A 19,352-nucleotide genomic window follows, 5' to 3' on the forward strand; every position below is an offset into this window, starting at 1 on the left:
GAAAGAATGTGAGGCTTCAGTCCCCGAGGTCTTAGGTTCGAATCTCCACAATCACTAATGGTTTTTTTAGCTATGTGTAGAGTAAAATGCTGCCGAAATCGATTACAAAATATTTCTAATGAATCTCAGTGGGAGCACTCCTTCAGCATAAATAATTAAGACCAATATTGTTTTCTAAGAGTGGAAGGGAAACTGCCAATTTAGAATGTCTAGTTAGTAGTTATGTTAATTGGCTGAAACTGAAAGCAGACAAAAAACTCAATTTGAAAAAACAACTATCTTTTCAGATGATGTTATAGGTACATTGATGGTTGATACCGATGGGTTATACAGATGCTCTTCTGATCATTTTCTCACTCATTCATTCGACACTCGTCCTCACCTTAAAATACGCACACTAGTGTTTCAGCGTAATAGAAATATAATATATGTGGCTCACTTGCGTTTAGTCCAAGTTGCAAGAAAAGACACCAACTACCATCTCCCCATCTGTCATTCAACAGATGTATTGATTCTATTGGGCATACATTATAGCAACACTTTCGGATGAGGAGGGTACAATGCATACGTGTTTGAAATAAGACATAAAATTGCTTTATTTGAACCAATTACAAAATGACCACAGATTACTATAAAAATCAATACCTTTAGACCTTATTCTAAAGCAATTTCTGACTGATGAGTCACATCTACTACAGTTTTTAAATAGGCTTCCATTTCATATATAATAAAAAACTCAATAAAAAATCTTCCTATGTAAAGAAATTGCATAGAATTAAATAGTTTCAGCAGTTTGAACACTCATGTATGTTCAAGTATTCTCAAAAAGATAAACTTTTCAAAAAAATAAATTTTCTCCTTTAACATAGAAAAATTTAAATTGTGATCGCAACAGAAACACACGTCCCAAATTGTGAAAGAAATACTTTAGGAAAAGTAAAAAAGATTAGTAGGTAAATTTGTAAATTCCATAGTGATTCGACTTAAAAATAAAATAAATAAGTAAAATAAGAACTTACTGGCTATGCACTCATAACTTTAGAAATTGATTTTCATACTGTGAACAAAAGATATTAGATAGATAGTTTCAGTGCTGAGGACAAATATATAACAATTATTGCAACAGTTTAAATGTTACTAAGTCTTCACCACTTATGATTAACTACATTCAATGGACCATTCTTAGTCCTAGTCTGCACTGTTTAACAGCATGATTAATACATAGTGATGAAGCCTTTTACATTGTTTTATATCGGCATTGAAGTTGTCATATTTTCAAATGCACAATTGAAAGCGAGAAGACCAAATATCTTGCAGAATTTGATATAAATTAAACAAAACCTAAAATATTTCAAACCTACACTGTCAGAACTTTAGGTTTGAGAGACACTAGAAATGCGTGTAGGCCAGTAAAAAAAATAAACTTTTTCCTTTAACATAGAAAAATTTAAATTGTGATCGCAACAGAAACACACGTCCCAAATTCTGAAAGAAATACTTCAAGGAAAGTAAAAAAGATTAGTAGATAAATTTGTAAATTCCATAGTGATTCGACTTAAAAATAAAATAAATAAGTAAAATAAGGTAAGAACTTACTGGCTATGCACTCATAACTTTAGAAATTGATTTTCATACTGTGAACAAAATACTAATATTAGATGGATAGTTTCAGTGCTGAGAAAAAATATATAACAATTATTGCAATAGACAGTTTTAATGTTACTAAGTCTTCACCACTTATGATTAACTACATTCAATGGACCATTCTTAGTCCTAGTCTGCACTGTTTAACAGCATGATTAATACTTAGTGATGAAGCCTTTTACATTGTTTTATATCGGCATTGAAGCTGTCATTTTTTCAAATGCACAATTGAAAGCGAGAAGACCAAATATCTTGCAGAATTTGATATAAATTAAACAAAACCTAAACGATTTCAAACCTACACTGTCAGAACTTTAGGTTTGAGAGACACTAGTAATGTGTGTAGGCCAGTGGTTCCTGTACGACTTAGAACTTGTCTTCGCTGCACTTTTCTTCAGAGAGGCGCTTGAACTTGGAGATAAGATCTGGAAGGTTGAGTTCTCCATGGATGACGTTATCTCTGGTCCGGACGTTCACCGTCTCAGCTGTCTTTTCCCTCTCTCCAACCACTGAAAAGGTTAAAATGTAATATTTTGTTGTACAATTTGAATTGTACAGTATATTCAACCAGAACAGTTTTAATAACACCCCCGTGCTCATGCAATGATAAAAGTCGTTTCAACATATTTTATTTAAAGTTCATTGTTCGTGATGGCAAGTTTATGTTGTTAAAGGATTTTTCCAGAGATTTTTATTTCTGACTATTTTAGTTTAATAGTGATTTTCCCATGAAATAACAGTACAGTAGTCTTTCAGTAATCCGGCAGACATAGGCCCTTGATACTGCCACCTTAGTGAAAATGCCGAATTACTGGAATTTGATCAATAAAAACACTTTAACGTCTATATGACCGCAGGAGATGTTCATGATTTGCCGCGATCGTGCATGACGACGATGACGTTTCCGTGACTGCGGGAGTAGACAATGATGTTTACACGGTCGTGGGTGATGGTAAAATTTTTGCCGCGACCACGGAAGATAACGGTAATGTCTACATGATTGCGGGAGATGTTCATGATTTTGCCGCAATCTGGCATGACGACGATGACGATTCCGTGACTGCGGGAGTGGATGATGATGTCCTCACCCATCAAAAGATGCCGGATTAGATAGGGTCTACTGTACTATTGGATTTAGAGAAAATTTGCTGAAACAAGATTTTTTACATTTGGTATGTTATGGCCCTTTCAACTGGCCTAACAAAATGCTAGTAAAACCCCCAATGCTAGAAAAATTATGTTTAAAAAGTGATTGAAACTTGTATGATACCTCCCATAAAATATCATAATTAGGTACTTCAACCCCTTACTTGTGTTAAGGGGTGCTGATCCCTTCATTTTATAAGATCTTTGTTTTATTGCAAGCACAGCTTAGTCAAATAGTGTGGTATATTCTTTAATATATTAGAAGTAAAAACGTCTAAATTAATAATTTTATTGACAAGAATTTAGACTGCGGACTGCAGTGAGGAATTCTATTTTTTCATGTAGGAGTTCATAGGTTATAAAAGGGCTTCAGTCAAGATGAAGTTCACAATTTTCAAATAAATGCACAATGTGGCCTCTTACGGATTTCATACAAATTAAAAATATTTATTCGAGAGAAAAAAATAAACACAAGTGAGCCTACTATTAATGTTAAAACTGTTAGAAATTTCACGTTTCTACGTACCAAGGATGAAGTTGTACTGAGCGAGTTGAGCGTTTCTGATCTTCTTGTTCATAGTGTCGCCAGAGTCAATGTCTAGTTCACAGATGAAACCAGCCTCGTACAGCAAGTTCTTGACCTACACAACAATCATGCTATTAGATTGTGTTCTGAGATCAGATGTCTGTGATATATGGGGTAAACCCCACCAAAGGGCTTTATATGGATCAGGCCATCTCTAAATGATCGATGATTTCTGATGTTAACACAGAGGCCTAAAAAGAAGTAATGGTGTGTTTTGGTACATCTACAGTACAGATAACCTAATAGGCCTACATAACAAATGTCATACAAGAGTGGTAAATAATTCTTACCTTTTCAGCGTAGTCTTGGAACGGAGGTCCGACCGGGATGACCATGACTTGTCGAGGGGACAGCCAGAACGGCCACTTGCCAGCGTACGACTCTGTCAGAATAGCGATCATACGCTCCACAGATCCTAGAATGGCCCTGTGTATGATCACCGGCCTAGTCTTCTCTCCATCATCACTGTAACAAAATTACCAAACTGTACTACGTCTCACTGACGTTGTAGGATGAGGACAAGTAGACAGTCGAACCTCATTACATAACCTTCACTGTAAAAAGGAAGAATATTGACAAACAAATTCAGAACTAAAGCTGATCATTGTTGGCAATGAGTGGGTATAAACTAAAACATAACCTCTTGGGAAAGTAATGAGTAGTGATTGTTAAGTCCTGTAGTTGGTGAGAATATATAATGTACAGTTGATTTGCACAGAATTATTTGTACAGTTTTTGTTAATTATAGGCAAGTTTAGAGTAGTATGGCAAAAAGTATCGTACGCCACTTATCCAAAATGTGTTTACTGTACTCGTACGGTAATCCCACACAAAACTAATAGTCTTCTGGTAAACATGTATTTTCCGGTCCAGTAACGTACTATTACTTCATCTTTACTGACTCAACCAATCGTTGTAAAATAGGCAAATAAAAACAAACAAGAATTGAAATACCTACTTGATGTACGACAGGTTGAACCTGATGGGTAGCTGGAAGTCCAGCTGGATCGTAGCGCACTGATGGTTGCGTCTCAAAGCGTCCATGATTGTAATGTCAATCTTGGGGCCGTAGAAAGCTCCGTCACCCGGGTTCTCTCTCCACGTCTCTCCAAACTCATTTAAACTGTCTGCAAGTTGCTGTAAATCAACATTTCATTTATATAGTTAATAAACCACAATAGTACCTGATACATAGTGGTTTCAGAACTATTTCTTTTCAAATATCATAGGAATAACATGGTTTTCTAGTAAAAAGACTCATGATTATAATGATATACAAGGTGTCCTGGAACTCTCTACCAATATTTTAGGGCATTGTTCCTGGGTGGTTAACATACCTAAATATCATATTTAAATTGTCCGGAAGTCCTTAGTTACTCACACAGCCGCCATTTTGTTTTTTTAAGTTATTAATTTTTTTCTAAGGAATGGTTAAACATAGGAAATTGAAACTGTGCACAAACATTTATGACAACTAGACAAAGCTACCAAAAAATTATGACTATTTTTTAAATTCATAAAACAAAATGGCGGCCATTTTAAATTTTGTTTCTTTAATAACTCGAAAACCGTTGATTTTACAAAAATTTTACAAGAATAACTTTTTAAGGTAATTTTATTACAAATCGATTGACACCTTAACTTTGAAGATTGGACAAGTATTAACTGAGATATGGTAGTTTTAGTGATACGTAACCGCTGGAGGATAGTTGCAGCGCATGCTGAAAGAGGTCACGTATCACTAAAACTACCATATCTCAGTTAATACTTGTCCAATTTTAAGTTAAGGTGTCAATCGATTTGTAATAAAATTACCTTAAAAAGTTATTCTTGTAAAATTTTTGTAAAATCAACGGTTTTCGAGTTATTAAAGAAACAAAATTTAAAATGGCCGCCATTTTGTTTTATGAATTTTAAAAATTGTCATATTTTTTTTGGTAGCTTTGTCTAGTTGTCATAAATGTTTGTGCAAAGTTTCAATTTCCTATGTTTAACCATTCCTTAGAAAAAAATTAATAACTTAAAAAAACAAAATGGCGGCTGTGTGAGTAACTAAGGACTTCCGGACAATTTAAATATGATATTTAGGTATGTTAACTACCCAGGAACAATGCCCTAAAATATTGGTAGAGAGTTCTGGGACACCCTGTATGTAGTGTTATTATTATTATTATTGTGGATGTTATTAAAATTATTAAATCTTTCAAAAATAATAAATCATCAGGCTGGGATGAAATACCACTAAATTTGGTCAAAAATGCTTCTAAATTCATTGCTCTTATCATTATAAACCAATCATTCCTCAATAGTAGTTTTCCTGAACACTTAAAATGTGCTGAACTTAACTCTTTTCAAAAATGGAGGGAAACAAAATCCAGACAATTATCGTCCAGTCTCACTTTTACCGACATTCTCAAAAGTTTTTGAAAAATGTGCTTCTTACCAAATATCTTCTTTTATGGAAACCCACAATATTTTGTCTAACAAACAGTTTGGGTTTAGAAAGGGTCGAAGCACCATGACAGCGCTTTCATACTTTGTTGAGGAGGTGTGTCGGATGAGTCGCATAGCACAATGGGGGTGTTTTGTGACTTATCCAAGGTGTTTGACTGTGTCAATCATGATATCCTGAAGGTTCACAAAAGTTTAGATTCAATAATTAACTTATTTAATAATGTTTTATTGAATCTGAGAAAAGCTCGGTCTCCCGGTACTAGAAAATAAAACAACAGTCATAAACTACATTTACATGAACTGATGAACTACACTTGAAAAACAAGCTTCAAAATTTACAATGGGATGAGAAGTCTACTTGTGTTGGTTAGTCTAGTCTTTTAGTCTTTTGACTCTTATTTAAAAAACAGAAAACAGTTTGTTGAAATTAAACATATTAATCATTTCAATCAGTTAATACACCGTAATTCGAATATTAAAGATATTAAGTTCGGAGTCCCTCAAGGCTCTATTCTGGGTCCATTACTTTTTCTATGCTATCTTAAGGGTTTACCTAGCATCACACCTTTTGATAATATCACAATGTATGCAGATGATATAAATTTGCTGATATCACGTAAAACTCTTGATGAAATCGAAGTTTCCGCTTTTAACCAGATTTCAACCTTAGAACAGGCTCTTAACGAAAAATGCTTGCTACTGAATCCTAATAAAACTAAGTTCATCACTTTTACAGCTTGCTCTAGAATTAGACCTGCACCTGAGTTGACAATATTTCTTAATGATCATGTGTTGGAAGAGGTGGATAATTCTAGATTCTTGGGCCTAATAATTGACAAAAACTTAAATTGGAATAATCATGTTTTATCAATTTCTAAAAAGTTAGCTTCTGGTTTATTTGCATTAAGGAAGGTTTCTAAATTTAGCACTTTGGTTACAATGAAAACCCTTTATCATGCCCTTGTACAGTCTCATATCGCTTTTGGTATTGTTTTATATGGTAATACCTCAAATGAAAATTTAGATGAACTTCTTATCCTTCAAAAACAAGCAATAAGAATAATTTTAAAGCTAAATTGGGATGATTCTGTTAAACACATATTTACTGAATTGGAATTTTTGACTGTATATAGTCTATACATTTTTGAACTTATTTTGTTTATAAAAAAGAATTCTCATAGAATAGAAACGTTAGGACAAAACCATAGTTATAATACTAGAAACAATAGAGTATTTGCTTATACAAGCCACAATCTTAAATTATATGAAAAGAAACCTTCCTATGCAGGTATTAGATTCTATAATGCTCTTCCGGTGGATTTAAAATCCACAGAAGATTTTAATGTTTTTAAGAAAAAACTGAAAAATGTAATGCTATCCAAACCGTTGTACTCTCTATATGAGTTTTTTTTATTAATGTAATGATATAAACTCATCTCTAGGTCTATTTCATGTATATTGCAGTGAAATCATTAACATCTAATATTTTTGTATAATGTAGTAAGTTAGAAAAATGTTTAAATTGACGCTATTCTATGTACGCATGTATGAGAAATGAATAAAGTTATTTTGAATCTTGAATCTTGAATCTATGCTGATACTTTTAGTATTTGACTACTTCTAACCTGCATCATATGGCAATAAGAGTATCGCTATATGGAAGACAAATTTACTAGATACAACAGATTCAAAATTCAGAAATTCAATTAGTAATCTGCCTTGAAAAATTTGATTATGTAAAACAGCTGGTCCATTCCTATGAAAGTCATGTGCTGGTTTTTGACTTGCTACTTGATTCATAGAGTAGTGAATCTTTTGTGAGCCCAACTATACCTTTGCAAGAGGCTTTGAGTCCAGGTATGAGGTTATCAGGATTAGGACACGCCATAATGGGAGGCATCACCTTGGAGTTGGATAAGAAACGTTTATCTTACTTTGAACCCACATATTACAGGAGGCTACCCAAGATTCTAAAAATCATTGCATCCAGCAGTACTATTAAAATTACCTTTAAACAGTTTTTAAAAGAGTTAAATATTTTGTTGTCCAGTACTGTTACAATTGTTCTGAAAAACTGATATGGGTATCAAAGAAAACCTTATTATTATTAAGACAAGTTATTTATTTATAGTTAAAGAATACATTTTCACACATTTTCACATTGATTATGATGTAAATGATAATAAATCTTTAGCTTCTGAACGATACATCATGTGTTCTTAAGCTTCATGTTTAATGTGTTAATGTGTTAATTAAAATTTAGTTAACAATTAATTATAAAAAATTGTCACTACTAATAGCTAAATGCATTGGCAAAATGGGCGTACAAAACATACATAAGTGGATTCCATTGCTTGTTATAGAAGATGCAGCTTTACAAAAATTTGTTTTTCCAGTTTTTTCATCAACTCTTAAACACATTTAAAAAGTGCATCTCGTTTCTCCAGAGTCAATAAAAAATATATTTTCAATTTTTGTTTTTAACTTGTGTTTTAAATTTAAACATGCTAGCTACTTATCAAACAGTTTATTGGTTTCTGGAGGAAATATTTAAATTTTATTGTAAACTTAAAAAAAAAATATAACACATGATTTATTGTTCAACAAGAATTACATTTTGAATCCACAACATCTTGCTTGAAAATCTATTTATGCAAATACATTTTTACAGAGCTCCATAGCTTGAAGGTTATTAAGTACAAAAACTCAAATACAACCATAACATTGAAGCCATTAAGCATCCCAAAAATGCTGATACAATAAGCCAAGAACTGACTCATGTTGGTTATGCTTACACCAACCCTCACAGTAGTGTAGCATCCTTTTTCTTTGTAACGTAATTCTATTGATCCAGAAGTTCCCCCAACACCCTTTTTCCCGGACTTCTTCGGTGTCAGATATAAGGCACTTTTATATGACTCTTTAAGTTCATAAGACAATGATATACAGTCCGGTAAGCATCCACAGTCACACATTTCCTTATTTACAGAACATTTTCGAAGGCAAATCTTTATGGAAATATTGTGACGAGGCAGGTAATAAGGAACACATCCACACTTAGTTAGAGAACAGTTAGCAATACATTCTGTCTCACAGTTTCCTTCTGTGTAGAATTTGAACATAGACAACTCTCTTTCATCGGAATAGTAACAGCCTCTCTGGTGAGGTGAATAGCTTTTGATGCCTTCATCTGTTGTCACAAGTTTAGGAACGACTTTGAAATGTTTTGCAAATCCTCCTTCAAGTTTCAAGTCATTTTCAAAGTTAAAAGGAATTTCAAATGGACTGTGTACAGCAAAATAAGTGTGTGCCTTATTTTCTTGAAAACATCTTGAAAACATGTCTTCATGTTCATCTGTAATAATACGTGACTTGAGAAGCATGGCTTATCTTTGGTAATGTACGGCGGTATGGTATGTAGATTCCCACCAGAATAGAGCGCATTATCCAAGTTCAAACTTTCACCAGTGTAGTTTTTCTCTATATTTAAGTTGGAGCCATGTTTTGTTGATAAAATAGGTATTGCACTTTTTTTGTAAATGTCTTCATGATGCAAGCCATTCACAGTTATACAAACACTCTGATTTGTCAAGGAATATTGGCATTGGTTATTAGAACAGCCAGATTCATACGTTGTCACGAGTCCACCTTCATATTCTATTAACTCTTTCGATAAATGGATATCATACTGTGAAGTAATAGCTTTAAATGCATAGTTTGGGAACTCTACAAAATTGATGGTTTCTGGAATCTTTTCATGAAAAACTTCAGAGAACTGTAAAAGAGGAGGCAATATATGTGAACAAAGAAGATGGATTAAGCCTAAGGAGGCTTGATCTTCATGAGTACAGTCTTCATTGAAACAATAATTGTCATAATAACCTTGATCTCGAGCAACACTATCATGGCCATCATCCGCGGAATTGGAGTTGCACTTCCAGCACTTATTTATTACTCCAGCAAAATCTGATCTGATGATGGGGTCAAGCGGGTAACATATTGTTATAGCTGGGAATGGGATTTCACTGGCCAAAGTTAAGTTATTGGAAATATATCTAATAACAGGTGTACTTTGCCAGCTGTCATACTCACTCTTGATGAAAAACAAACTCAGCAATAATGCCAACATTTGGATGAATACCCACAAATAGGTGTGAAATCGAGGTTGGTTTCTTTCCCCAAGAAACTGAAACCCAGGCAAGCTTATAGACTTTGTCATGTTTCTGAAGTAAGAATGTGGAAAATGGTCTTCATCCAAATGGAACCTGTTGTGTATTTCTTCAATATCAGATTGACGTGTGATGTTGGTATTTACTGACCTGTCAATCGTATCTGGAGAGCGAACATTACCTGAGTTGGTATGATCACTGGATCCCATGCACTTTAAAAACTCTTCCACCTTGTTCAATCTCATTTGCATTTCAACCAATTCTAACTTGTAGGGAGACTCTTGCTGCTCTTGTTCTGGTGGAAACGAAGGATTCATGTTGCCAAACACGATAATGTGTGAATAAACACAATTTCTGTTTTTAAAGTTCACAATAACACCATTAAAATGTATAAACACTTTTTACACATATACGGTTCTACTTTAGCATCAGAATAAAATGGTGTTGCTTGTGATATCCTGTTGAAATAATTAGGGAAATGCATCAAAATCACCCTGTTTTTTTATTCAAACAGCTAATTTTATTACAACCACACCCTGTTAATTTGGGTAGCACACGAGTAGGGTGTTCAGGCTATTTTATAGGATCAATGACAATTATGTTTATCTAATGATGATTGGTTAAACAATAAATTGTATTATTTAAAAAAATAATAAGTGTTCACAGACTCAATATCCAATCAATAAAAAAATTTAAAAACATGATTCATTGTTTAAATCGTATTTAAATTGATTGTTCTCAGCTGAAAACTAAACCACTGTTTTCTGTTTTATTGATGTGCTCAAATCTCTATACCGGTGTATGAGAAATATTATATGAAATATTCCACCTCGTTGGAACATTATAGACCAACTAGGTTGAGTATATCAACTTAAGGCGTCATCTTTATTTCAATGCCGAGTTGGAGTCACGCTGAATGTTTGCAGCTGTTAGTTAAACGATAAAACAAATTTTACCTAAAACCGTTTTTTTTAAGTAGCCGTTTCAGTTCAGTTCTTAGAATTGAAAAGATTCACTTAACAGCATTGTTTACTTAAAAGCACATTTATTATTCATTGTGACTCTTGGTTGCAATATATTATTCGTAAAATAAAAGGATTACCTTATCCAACCACAGTAGTAAGTATGATAACTAGTTTCGTTCCTTAGAACTTCGTCAGGTCATTGTATGCAACCACATCATCAATGTATTAATACAATGTGGTACCGTATGTCAAAAGATACTGTCAAAGTCACAATAATCAAAACTTGTCATGTTGATCAAATAATTAAAATGGAATAAAAAGTGATAAAACTGGCTGAAAATGTAAATGCTGAGGCAGTAAAGGCTGAGTCTGTAAAGACACTGAGACAGTGATAAGACAGTGGTTACTATCATTGTCTTACCCAGCCGCCTTAGTAACCTACGTTGCTGCAACCCTACGCTATCCTACCCTGCACACCATCCCTGCTCCAGTACCCTACGCTACCCTAACCTACCCTGCTAGATACGGTGCAGGGGCTACTGGGGCTTCAAATTACCCTACCCTGTAGCCCCTACACCCCAACATAAAATAATAAAAAATATAACATATACCAACGAGCAGCTCTTGCACTGCACTCCATCTTCCCTACCATAAACCTATGTGCCCTACACTGCCCTACCAGTAACCCTGCACTCTGAACCGCCCTAACCCTAGCCTCCGAACACAAATGATGTCTGTTTTTCCATCATCAAACAGGAAAAAATATTAGTTTCCCCATTTTTTTAAATCAGCAAATCCACATAGTCTTTTCAGTTACCTTCTCGGCGTGGTCCCAGACGGAGATGTCGCCCAGAAACTTGTCTGGTCTTGTGGACAAACACAGCTGGAAGGTGAAGCCGAACACTCCGTAGACATGTCTCAAAAAGTCCAAGGCTCCGGTGATCTCAGCTTTGATCTGCAATGTAAATCAATAAAATATTGAATTAATAAATCTTGGTTAAAATTAGTTCATAGGCTATTGTTTGTTCTGTAGAGGTGTGCCAGCCAGAGATTATCAATCGAACAAACCTTTCAGGAAAAAGCTCGAGCCTCAACCTTTTTGTAGCTGAGCTTTTTTATGTTACGTATGCCAAGTTAATTTCAATTTGTCACAAATCTCCTTTTCAAAATGCAATAAAATGGCATGATGTAGGGATAATTTTTGTGAGTTTATCAAGGAATGAGCATAAAGGTTTGTTCATACAAGTGTAAATATTTCAGGGCTGTGCGAATCCAGAAATTTTGGTTCGAATCCGAATCATAGCTGTACAGATTTTATCGAATCCGGATCAAATCCGAATATTTTAATTAATCCCGCGTCGAATCTGGGTCGAATCCGAATCTCAAATTTACAGCCATTATCGAACCTGGATCGAATCCGAATCTTAAATTTAAAGCTGTTATCGAATCGGAATATTTAAACCTGTTCAGAGTCGAATCCAAATCCGAGGAAAGTCAGCAGTACCAATTTTCACATTTTTAGACCACATTTTCTGGGGCTGAAATAACTTAGGGAATTGCTTAAAAAAATTCTTGAAATGGGCCAAATAAAAAAGTTATAAAATTTAGGCCTACCTATTAGAAGTTTTGAAACTAAAAAATTGGGCATAAGTTAGGCATACCACCTAGGCCTAAGTTACTCGCTAAAAGTGATGGACTACCAATTTGTGTAGTCTAAGACATAGGCCCAGCCTATTATACACCTCGGTGTTAATCCTCCACACAAGCCTATGTCTGCATTACTATTACAAGTAACAACTAACACTGTGAGGTTAAGTTTACTGATAGCCAAGATAGGGTTCAAATGCGACCTACACTAATGTGCCTAAAGCCTAACACCAAGTTGGTCAGGTTCCTAACATGAACCAGTCAACAGCAAATCGGAGTGCACAAGTAGTTTTTTAGTGTCTAAAAAATTATATTGAAGATTATATTCAATCAGAATCTAGTAAATTTGAATATCGAATCCCAACTCGGATCTATTTCCAAGAAATTCGAATATCGAATCCGAACCCGGATCTCTTACCAGTAAATTTGAATATCGATTCCGAATCCGAATCCAGTTAGAAACAGTAGATTCGTTCTCGAATCCGAATCGAATCTCTAAAAAGATTCGGATTCGATTCGTTTTTCGAACTATTCGCACAGCCCTGAAATATTTTATTGGAATGTTTTGTCGTCTTATGTTCTCAGCGCCATCAACAGCATGTCCCACAATCGCAGGGCTGCGGCCAGCATGTCTCCAGTACTGTGCTATAATCAACATGGACCACGTTCACAGCACCATTTTTGACATGTCCCAGGGCTGCAGCCAACATGTTTTGTTGTCATGATTATCAATATCTCTTACGGTTACGATGCGATTGTAAACGAGGCAAAATCCTGAACATCTCCAATGGTTGTGTAGACACCATCATCGTCTCCAGCGACCACGGAAACGTTACTATCACGTTTTGCAGTCCAAATGACATTGCGATAGTAAAGCTTGGCTCTAGCTTGATTTTCTTAATTGGTGCTCGATCTCTCAGGCTTTTAGGTTAGGCTCGGCACAACCTCTAATGCTGTGTGATATTCTAGTTTTGCTTTACCTGGCTGACAGCACAGAAGATGTGAGCGTCGTCTTGCTGGAACCTCCTCACCCTGGTCAATCCTGTGAGGGCCCCTGACAGCTCATTACGATGCAATACACCAAAGTCGGCCATTCTCAGAGGCAGCTCTCTCCATGATCTGGGCCGATGGTCAAACACCAAACTGCGGGTCAGAAATACAAGATTGGTGATTTAGAAAACCATGAAAACATTTGTTGCTAAACAATCTGAATAATATTTTTTTAGCAATCAATAATTTCATGTTTATTACATAGTCTTATCCTTTTTGATTATTTTAAAAATATTAACTAATAACATTGTCATGTTTAGGATTTTTTTCATACACAATTACCTGTTAACATATTCTAGGTTCAATTACTTACCAGTGTCCAGGGCAGTTCATTGGTTTCAAAGCAAACATTTCCTTCTCAACATCAAAGGAGAACATGTTATCCTGAAAACAAAGGACAAATAGAATGAGATTTATCACCTCATTTATGAGCCATATGGCTTTTTCTCTGTTGTTTGTTCGGGTGTGTTTCTAAGCTAGTAGTTATAATCTTGAACATAGATGCAAGAGTGGGTTCAATCTAGAATTTTCACAATAATTTTAGAGGTTTTAACAGTTTTCTCTAGAAATTTTAATACTCTCAATCATAAAAAAAATTGTAATAACAAAACAAAAAAATCAATACATTAAAAATATGCTAAAACATAACCCTCATCACTTAACCTATCACTTTCAACTACAACACCACTGTGCTAGGTCTACTAACCGCGTAATGTTCCCAGTGACCCGACGTCTGCCACAGCTTGGCGTTGTATATGTTGGGCGTCACCACCTCCTGGAAGCCTCGCTTGCGGTACTCGGAACGGATAAAGTCTATCAGCTTGTTGTAGATGTGCGCGCCGCGCGGCTGGAAGAAACACGAGCCGGGGCTCAGCTCGTGGAAGAAGTACAGCTCTTGTTCCTAAAGAATCAGAAGAAAAACTCATATTCCCAGTTGTCTGGTTAGCCGTAATATACCATCAATTGTACGTTGCTCTTTAACTCTGAACATGCGTTACATTCTGTACCAGATATTGAAAACAAAAAAGGATAATCAAAATTATTGGCTACATTTTACTGAAAACATAGTAAATAATAGAGATTTTACTAATTGACCAGTCCTAAAAACGACAATAAGTTCTTTCAATTTGACCAAGCAACGTAAATTAGGTTCGAAACATATTAAAATTGTTGTCTAATACTGACAACAGCTTTAACATGATAGTAGAAAGTCTACTACTATTAATAGTTAAGGGTTTCAGCCTATAATATACCCCATACAACGCAATGTGAGCTTGAAATTCAATGTCATCTTATGATCTATATCAAAGCTTGAAACTAAAAGTTTATTTCGTAACATGAATTAAACTGCATGAAAACAAAGAAGTTGCTACATAGAATGGTTTCTAGTGTGTGACTCACCCTGCCGATCTTGCGATGATCCCGTTTGGCTGCTTCTTCCTGGAACTTCTCCCACTCCTTCATCTGCTTGTTGTCGGGAAAGGCGATTCCGTAGACTCTTTGAAGCGACTCTGCGTCCGACTTCCCCTCCCAATATGTGGCAGAGTTCTGTAAACATCTGCTATGAGAAACTTGAAAATATAGTTCAGTAAAATTAAAATTATTATGTTAGCTATTAATTACAAAACTGCACTCGTGAATGAATCTATATTGCCCTGCAGCCCTTACCTTGGTGACTTTGAAAGCCTTGACTTTGCCAGTGTGCTTGATGTGCGGCCCTCGGCACAGGTCTATTAGAGAACCACATCGGTACACGGTTGTGGTCGGTGTCTTCACTTTCTCCTTCAAGATCCTCTGCTTGAACTCATTGTACTGAAACGTCACAGAAAATAATTAACTTATGTGTAACAAGTAGTTGTCATCTCCGACTATGGTTAAAACTATACATACATTGAATTCCTAAGTTTAAAGTTGTTCCAATTCTTAGAATAAAACTTATGTAGCTAGTTTGTTTAAGTGGCCGACAGAGTGCAATGCTGTAAATAACTGGTTTCTGTCGAACACGCAGATGTTTAAATGCTAACAAATCTCTTATGCTATATTAATTAATTAGGCCTATTACAGTAACTGAAACTGAGAAAATATAATTTTATACTGTGGCAAAAACTGTGAATGAAACATTCAACTCTGATATTTTTTTTATTCGCTACAGTCCGTCTACAAAATTTAGTGATGGGTTGCTAGTTTTATCCGTTCAATTTTGGTTCGGATTTGTTTGATCAGTTGTCGGTTTTGTCCCATAAAATCACTTATTTAAATAGCATTTTTCTGTCTACATATGAATAGGTAGTACATGTTTGAAATTGTAGGCCTGACTAAACTTGTCCTTAATGCAGGGGCCAATATTTTAAATGTATTTTAAAGCAAGATTAGGTTAGGGTTAGTCAACACCTAATGATATCGTATCCATACAATTCACACTGGTATTGTTTTAAATTCAAGGTTACAAATCAAGGCTATACTCACAAATTAGGTCTATAAATAATTTTTAATAGTGAACTAGTGAGTTTGGGACTGCTAATGGGTTTGACATTGCAGCATTACTAAGTAATAGTATAGTAAACAAACATCTGATAAACCTTTAATGTGCTCCAAACCAACTAGCGTTTGGCAAAATTATTGCACAATGACGGTAAAACCAACAACCCACTTTAACAACCAACCTAATAAAAATTCACGACATGACATTTTTAAGTGCTGCCATGAATAATTTAAGCTCACTGGTATGATGAGACTATTTTTGGTAAGTCTTCTAGAAATCTTAAAATTATGTTTAATTTTTTATGGGGTTATGGTCAGATAGCGTAGATGTAAGAAAATATTATTTTATAGCCGAAAAAGATCTTTTAAGGCCTACTGAATTACAATCTGAATTTAATAGAATCCTTCTAGTTCAAATTCATTTGATTGTGAATTGGATGGTTCACAATCGTTACCTTCATATGACCTACAGACTAGCAAATAAGTGATGCTATTTCTATAACCAGTAAAGAACTAAACCTGTTTGTACAACTCTGTTCACTACGTAGATGTGTTATTGCTGTATTCCTCTATGGTTTACTATGTAAATTACAAATTTTGCGCAAAAACATGTGGTTTTAAAACGTTTCATTTTTGTTAACCTGTGATGGAATGGACAAGGGTGTCATCCCAAAGCTCTCTGAATGCCAGAATTAAGTTGAGTTCCATAAACAAAGGTGTCCAAAATATCACACATAACACAAGTTGCCTGTGTTTGATAGTTACTGTAATTATGATTCACAAATGGGTTGTTAATTTACCTTGAACATTTCCAGCAGGTCTTCTTTTTTCAGTTCTAGCCTTTCAAAAGGTTGTTTCTCCTTAACGATATTCTTAACTATACCCTCCATCACCGGAAAATCTGCGTTTGATACCTGAAAATCAATTGCATGTATGTCACTGACCATTGGGCAGTAAGTTTTTTAAGCAAGATCTTACTGGTCTTTGCCATTTAAAAAACTACTAAATTTAACTGACTACATACACTAACAATTAGGCCTACATCATTTTTACGGTGAATTGATTTTCATCCCGCCCTCTCATTCTAAGATAGAGGAAATAAGGGCTGTATTTTGTTACTAACTTTTGTATTTTTTCTGAAGTTAAGTTAAGTGTGAAATAAATCAAATTTATGAGCGAGGAAAATTGTGTAAACACAAATAGTAAGTTCATTAACAATCATGCGTACAAGAGTGTATTTTTTACGTTAGCAGATAAAGTTTTGTATTTTAGGTTAGGAGTTTTGACGCTGTTATGAACAGACATTTCTGTACAAAAATAAAATTAATTTGTTACGATTTTAAAATTTTACTAGGCCTCCATTAATAGTATCTATTTATGTTTTTAAAATACCGGAGGTATTTAACTAGAAATAGGCTAATTACAATCAGCTGTGTCCGGTAAAATCAATTAGCGAACAGTAGTACATAATGAAATCTCATTTGGACGGCAAACAGCTGTTTTCAGACCAAACCCTTGAGTAGGTCCATTAAAACAGAGGAGTGTGGCAAAAATTATTGTTGTCATCGGGTTACCTGTCTGTCTGCAATATGCATGTCATAGTAGAAGCCAGAATCAATAGGAGGTCCGTAGCACAGACAGCCTCCGTACACTCTCTCCATGGCCTCGCCTAGAATGTGAGCGCTGGAGTGCCAGAAAACCTGCTCAGCTGTAACAGTGGTACCAACACGTGTAGTCAGTATAGCAAATTATCCCTTTTGGGAGCAAATTCAACAATTATGAAAATTTGGGTAAATAGATTTTTTTAGTGGTAGGGAGTTAACTAACCTGACCTAAACCATCATGGAAAGGTTAAATAAGGTAAATAAAAGAATAGGTTGGATTATACGGAAAATAATTAACAAAAAATTTGAGTATCTTTCAGGTACAGACATAACCGAGAAAAGGGTTCGTCAAAGTACCCCATCACACAGAAATAACGCGCGATTCTATAGTACTCGATTGTCTGCAGAGACGGTCGAATGACATGGAAAGTCGGATTACCAATGACCAGGTATTCGGGACTGTACACTTTTTTTTATATAACCAGATTATTTTTGAAAACTCATTTAAAAAATACTTTTTTGTTGATTGAATTACTGAAATGTAAGACATTATCATCAACACAAGTATGATGATTAGTAAGTAACAGATGATCTGCGTAGAGTTGTAAGGCTGATTAAAGACATCTGTTAAGACAGGTGAACAAACATTTATCAAAATATTCAGTATGTTATCGTGATAGCAATCTAGTTACGTACAGACCTTATAGCCTACAATAGACTCTCGCTTATCCACAAGTGGATTAACCACGGTGTGGATTAATCTTGATCGCAACAAAATTAAAATAATTAAAAATTGTATTTCAGTTAAATGTACATTATACAGCGAAGAACCAAGATGTTTAGTGTGAGGTTCTTCGTTTGCAGGCAGACTTTGGAGCCAACAATGTTAAATTTACCGACCACCGATTACAACCAATGAGCTGATTTGACATTTTTGTTGTTCCTAGACCTAAACATAGACTCTCCAATATTATTTGTTTTGTGCCATCTCAAAATCAAAACTTCCCCAAATGTTCAGTGGCTTTGAGATTGTGGTTCCTTTTCAACACATCACTAGTACAGTAGACCCCCTCTTAACCGACCCTAATGGGACCGGACCTAGGTCGGATAACTCAAAAGGTCAGATAAAACGGGCAATCCCTAAAATCATAACATAATGAAGTGCTATTCATTTGGAATTATATAATCACTTGCATTATTTAAAAAATAAACTACTCTTAACTCCTTTTTCATATTGATAGAAAAGTCACAAATAAACACAAAACACAGTTAAGTCAATTAGGCCTACTTTCAGTGGAATATATTATTACTAGTGAACCTGTGCGGCTCAATGCGCCGCAAAATAACATATGAATTTAGAAAACAAATTCATCGTATCATATATTGACTCGACGTCGAAAATTAAATACCTACAATAATAATGAAGCCTTGGAAGGGAAGCTGTCCAGCCATTTCCTAGCTGTATGTGTATTATATTTAGTAAATTAATAAGTGTTCAAGTTCAAGTATGTTATAGGCAGCGAGCAAGGTTATAGGGTAGTTATGTTTTAAAGATTTTATAACACATTTAACAAAACATTTTATCATATCAAACCAATAGGCCTAT

At 34.8% G+C, this 19,352-nt stretch overlaps 1 protein-coding gene across 5 annotated transcripts in view; it reads right to left on the minus strand.

The window, feature by feature from the left end:
* Positions 1 to 578: 578 nt before the first annotated feature.
* The window catches only part of LOC128996331 (threonine--tRNA ligase 1, cytoplasmic-like), a 28,061-nt gene continuing 9,287 nt past the window's right edge, over positions 579 to 19,352 (minus strand). For all 5 annotated transcript variants that reach the window (XM_054421589.1, XM_054421587.1, XM_054421588.1 and 2 more), the window contains 12 exons: positions 17,717 to 17,850; positions 16,943 to 17,056; positions 15,330 to 15,473; positions 15,063 to 15,209; positions 14,368 to 14,562; positions 13,975 to 14,045; positions 13,592 to 13,754; positions 11,782 to 11,919; positions 4,335 to 4,513; positions 3,667 to 3,841; positions 3,317 to 3,431; positions 579 to 2,153 (listed from right to left, as the gene is read on the minus strand). In XM_054421589.1, the coding sequence (XP_054277564.1) occupies positions 2,011 to 2,153; positions 3,317 to 3,431; positions 3,667 to 3,841; positions 4,335 to 4,513; positions 11,782 to 11,919; positions 13,592 to 13,754; positions 13,975 to 14,045; positions 14,368 to 14,562; positions 15,063 to 15,209; positions 15,330 to 15,473; positions 16,943 to 17,056; positions 17,717 to 17,850 (1,718 nt within the window). In that variant the 3' untranslated portion in view covers positions 579 to 2,010. The remainder of the gene's footprint in view (positions 2,154 to 3,316; positions 3,432 to 3,666; positions 3,842 to 4,334; positions 4,514 to 11,781; positions 11,920 to 13,591; positions 13,755 to 13,974; positions 14,046 to 14,367; positions 14,563 to 15,062; positions 15,210 to 15,329; positions 15,474 to 16,942; positions 17,057 to 17,716; positions 17,851 to 19,352) is intronic.

Source organism: Macrosteles quadrilineatus, unplaced genomic scaffold, assembly GCF_028750875.1.
Source record: "Macrosteles quadrilineatus isolate MER2022 unplaced genomic scaffold, UCM_ALF_1.0 Scaffold_6__1_contigs__length_79288215, whole genome shotgun sequence".
NCBI lineage: Eukaryota > Metazoa > Arthropoda > Insecta > Hemiptera > Cicadellidae > Macrosteles > Macrosteles quadrilineatus.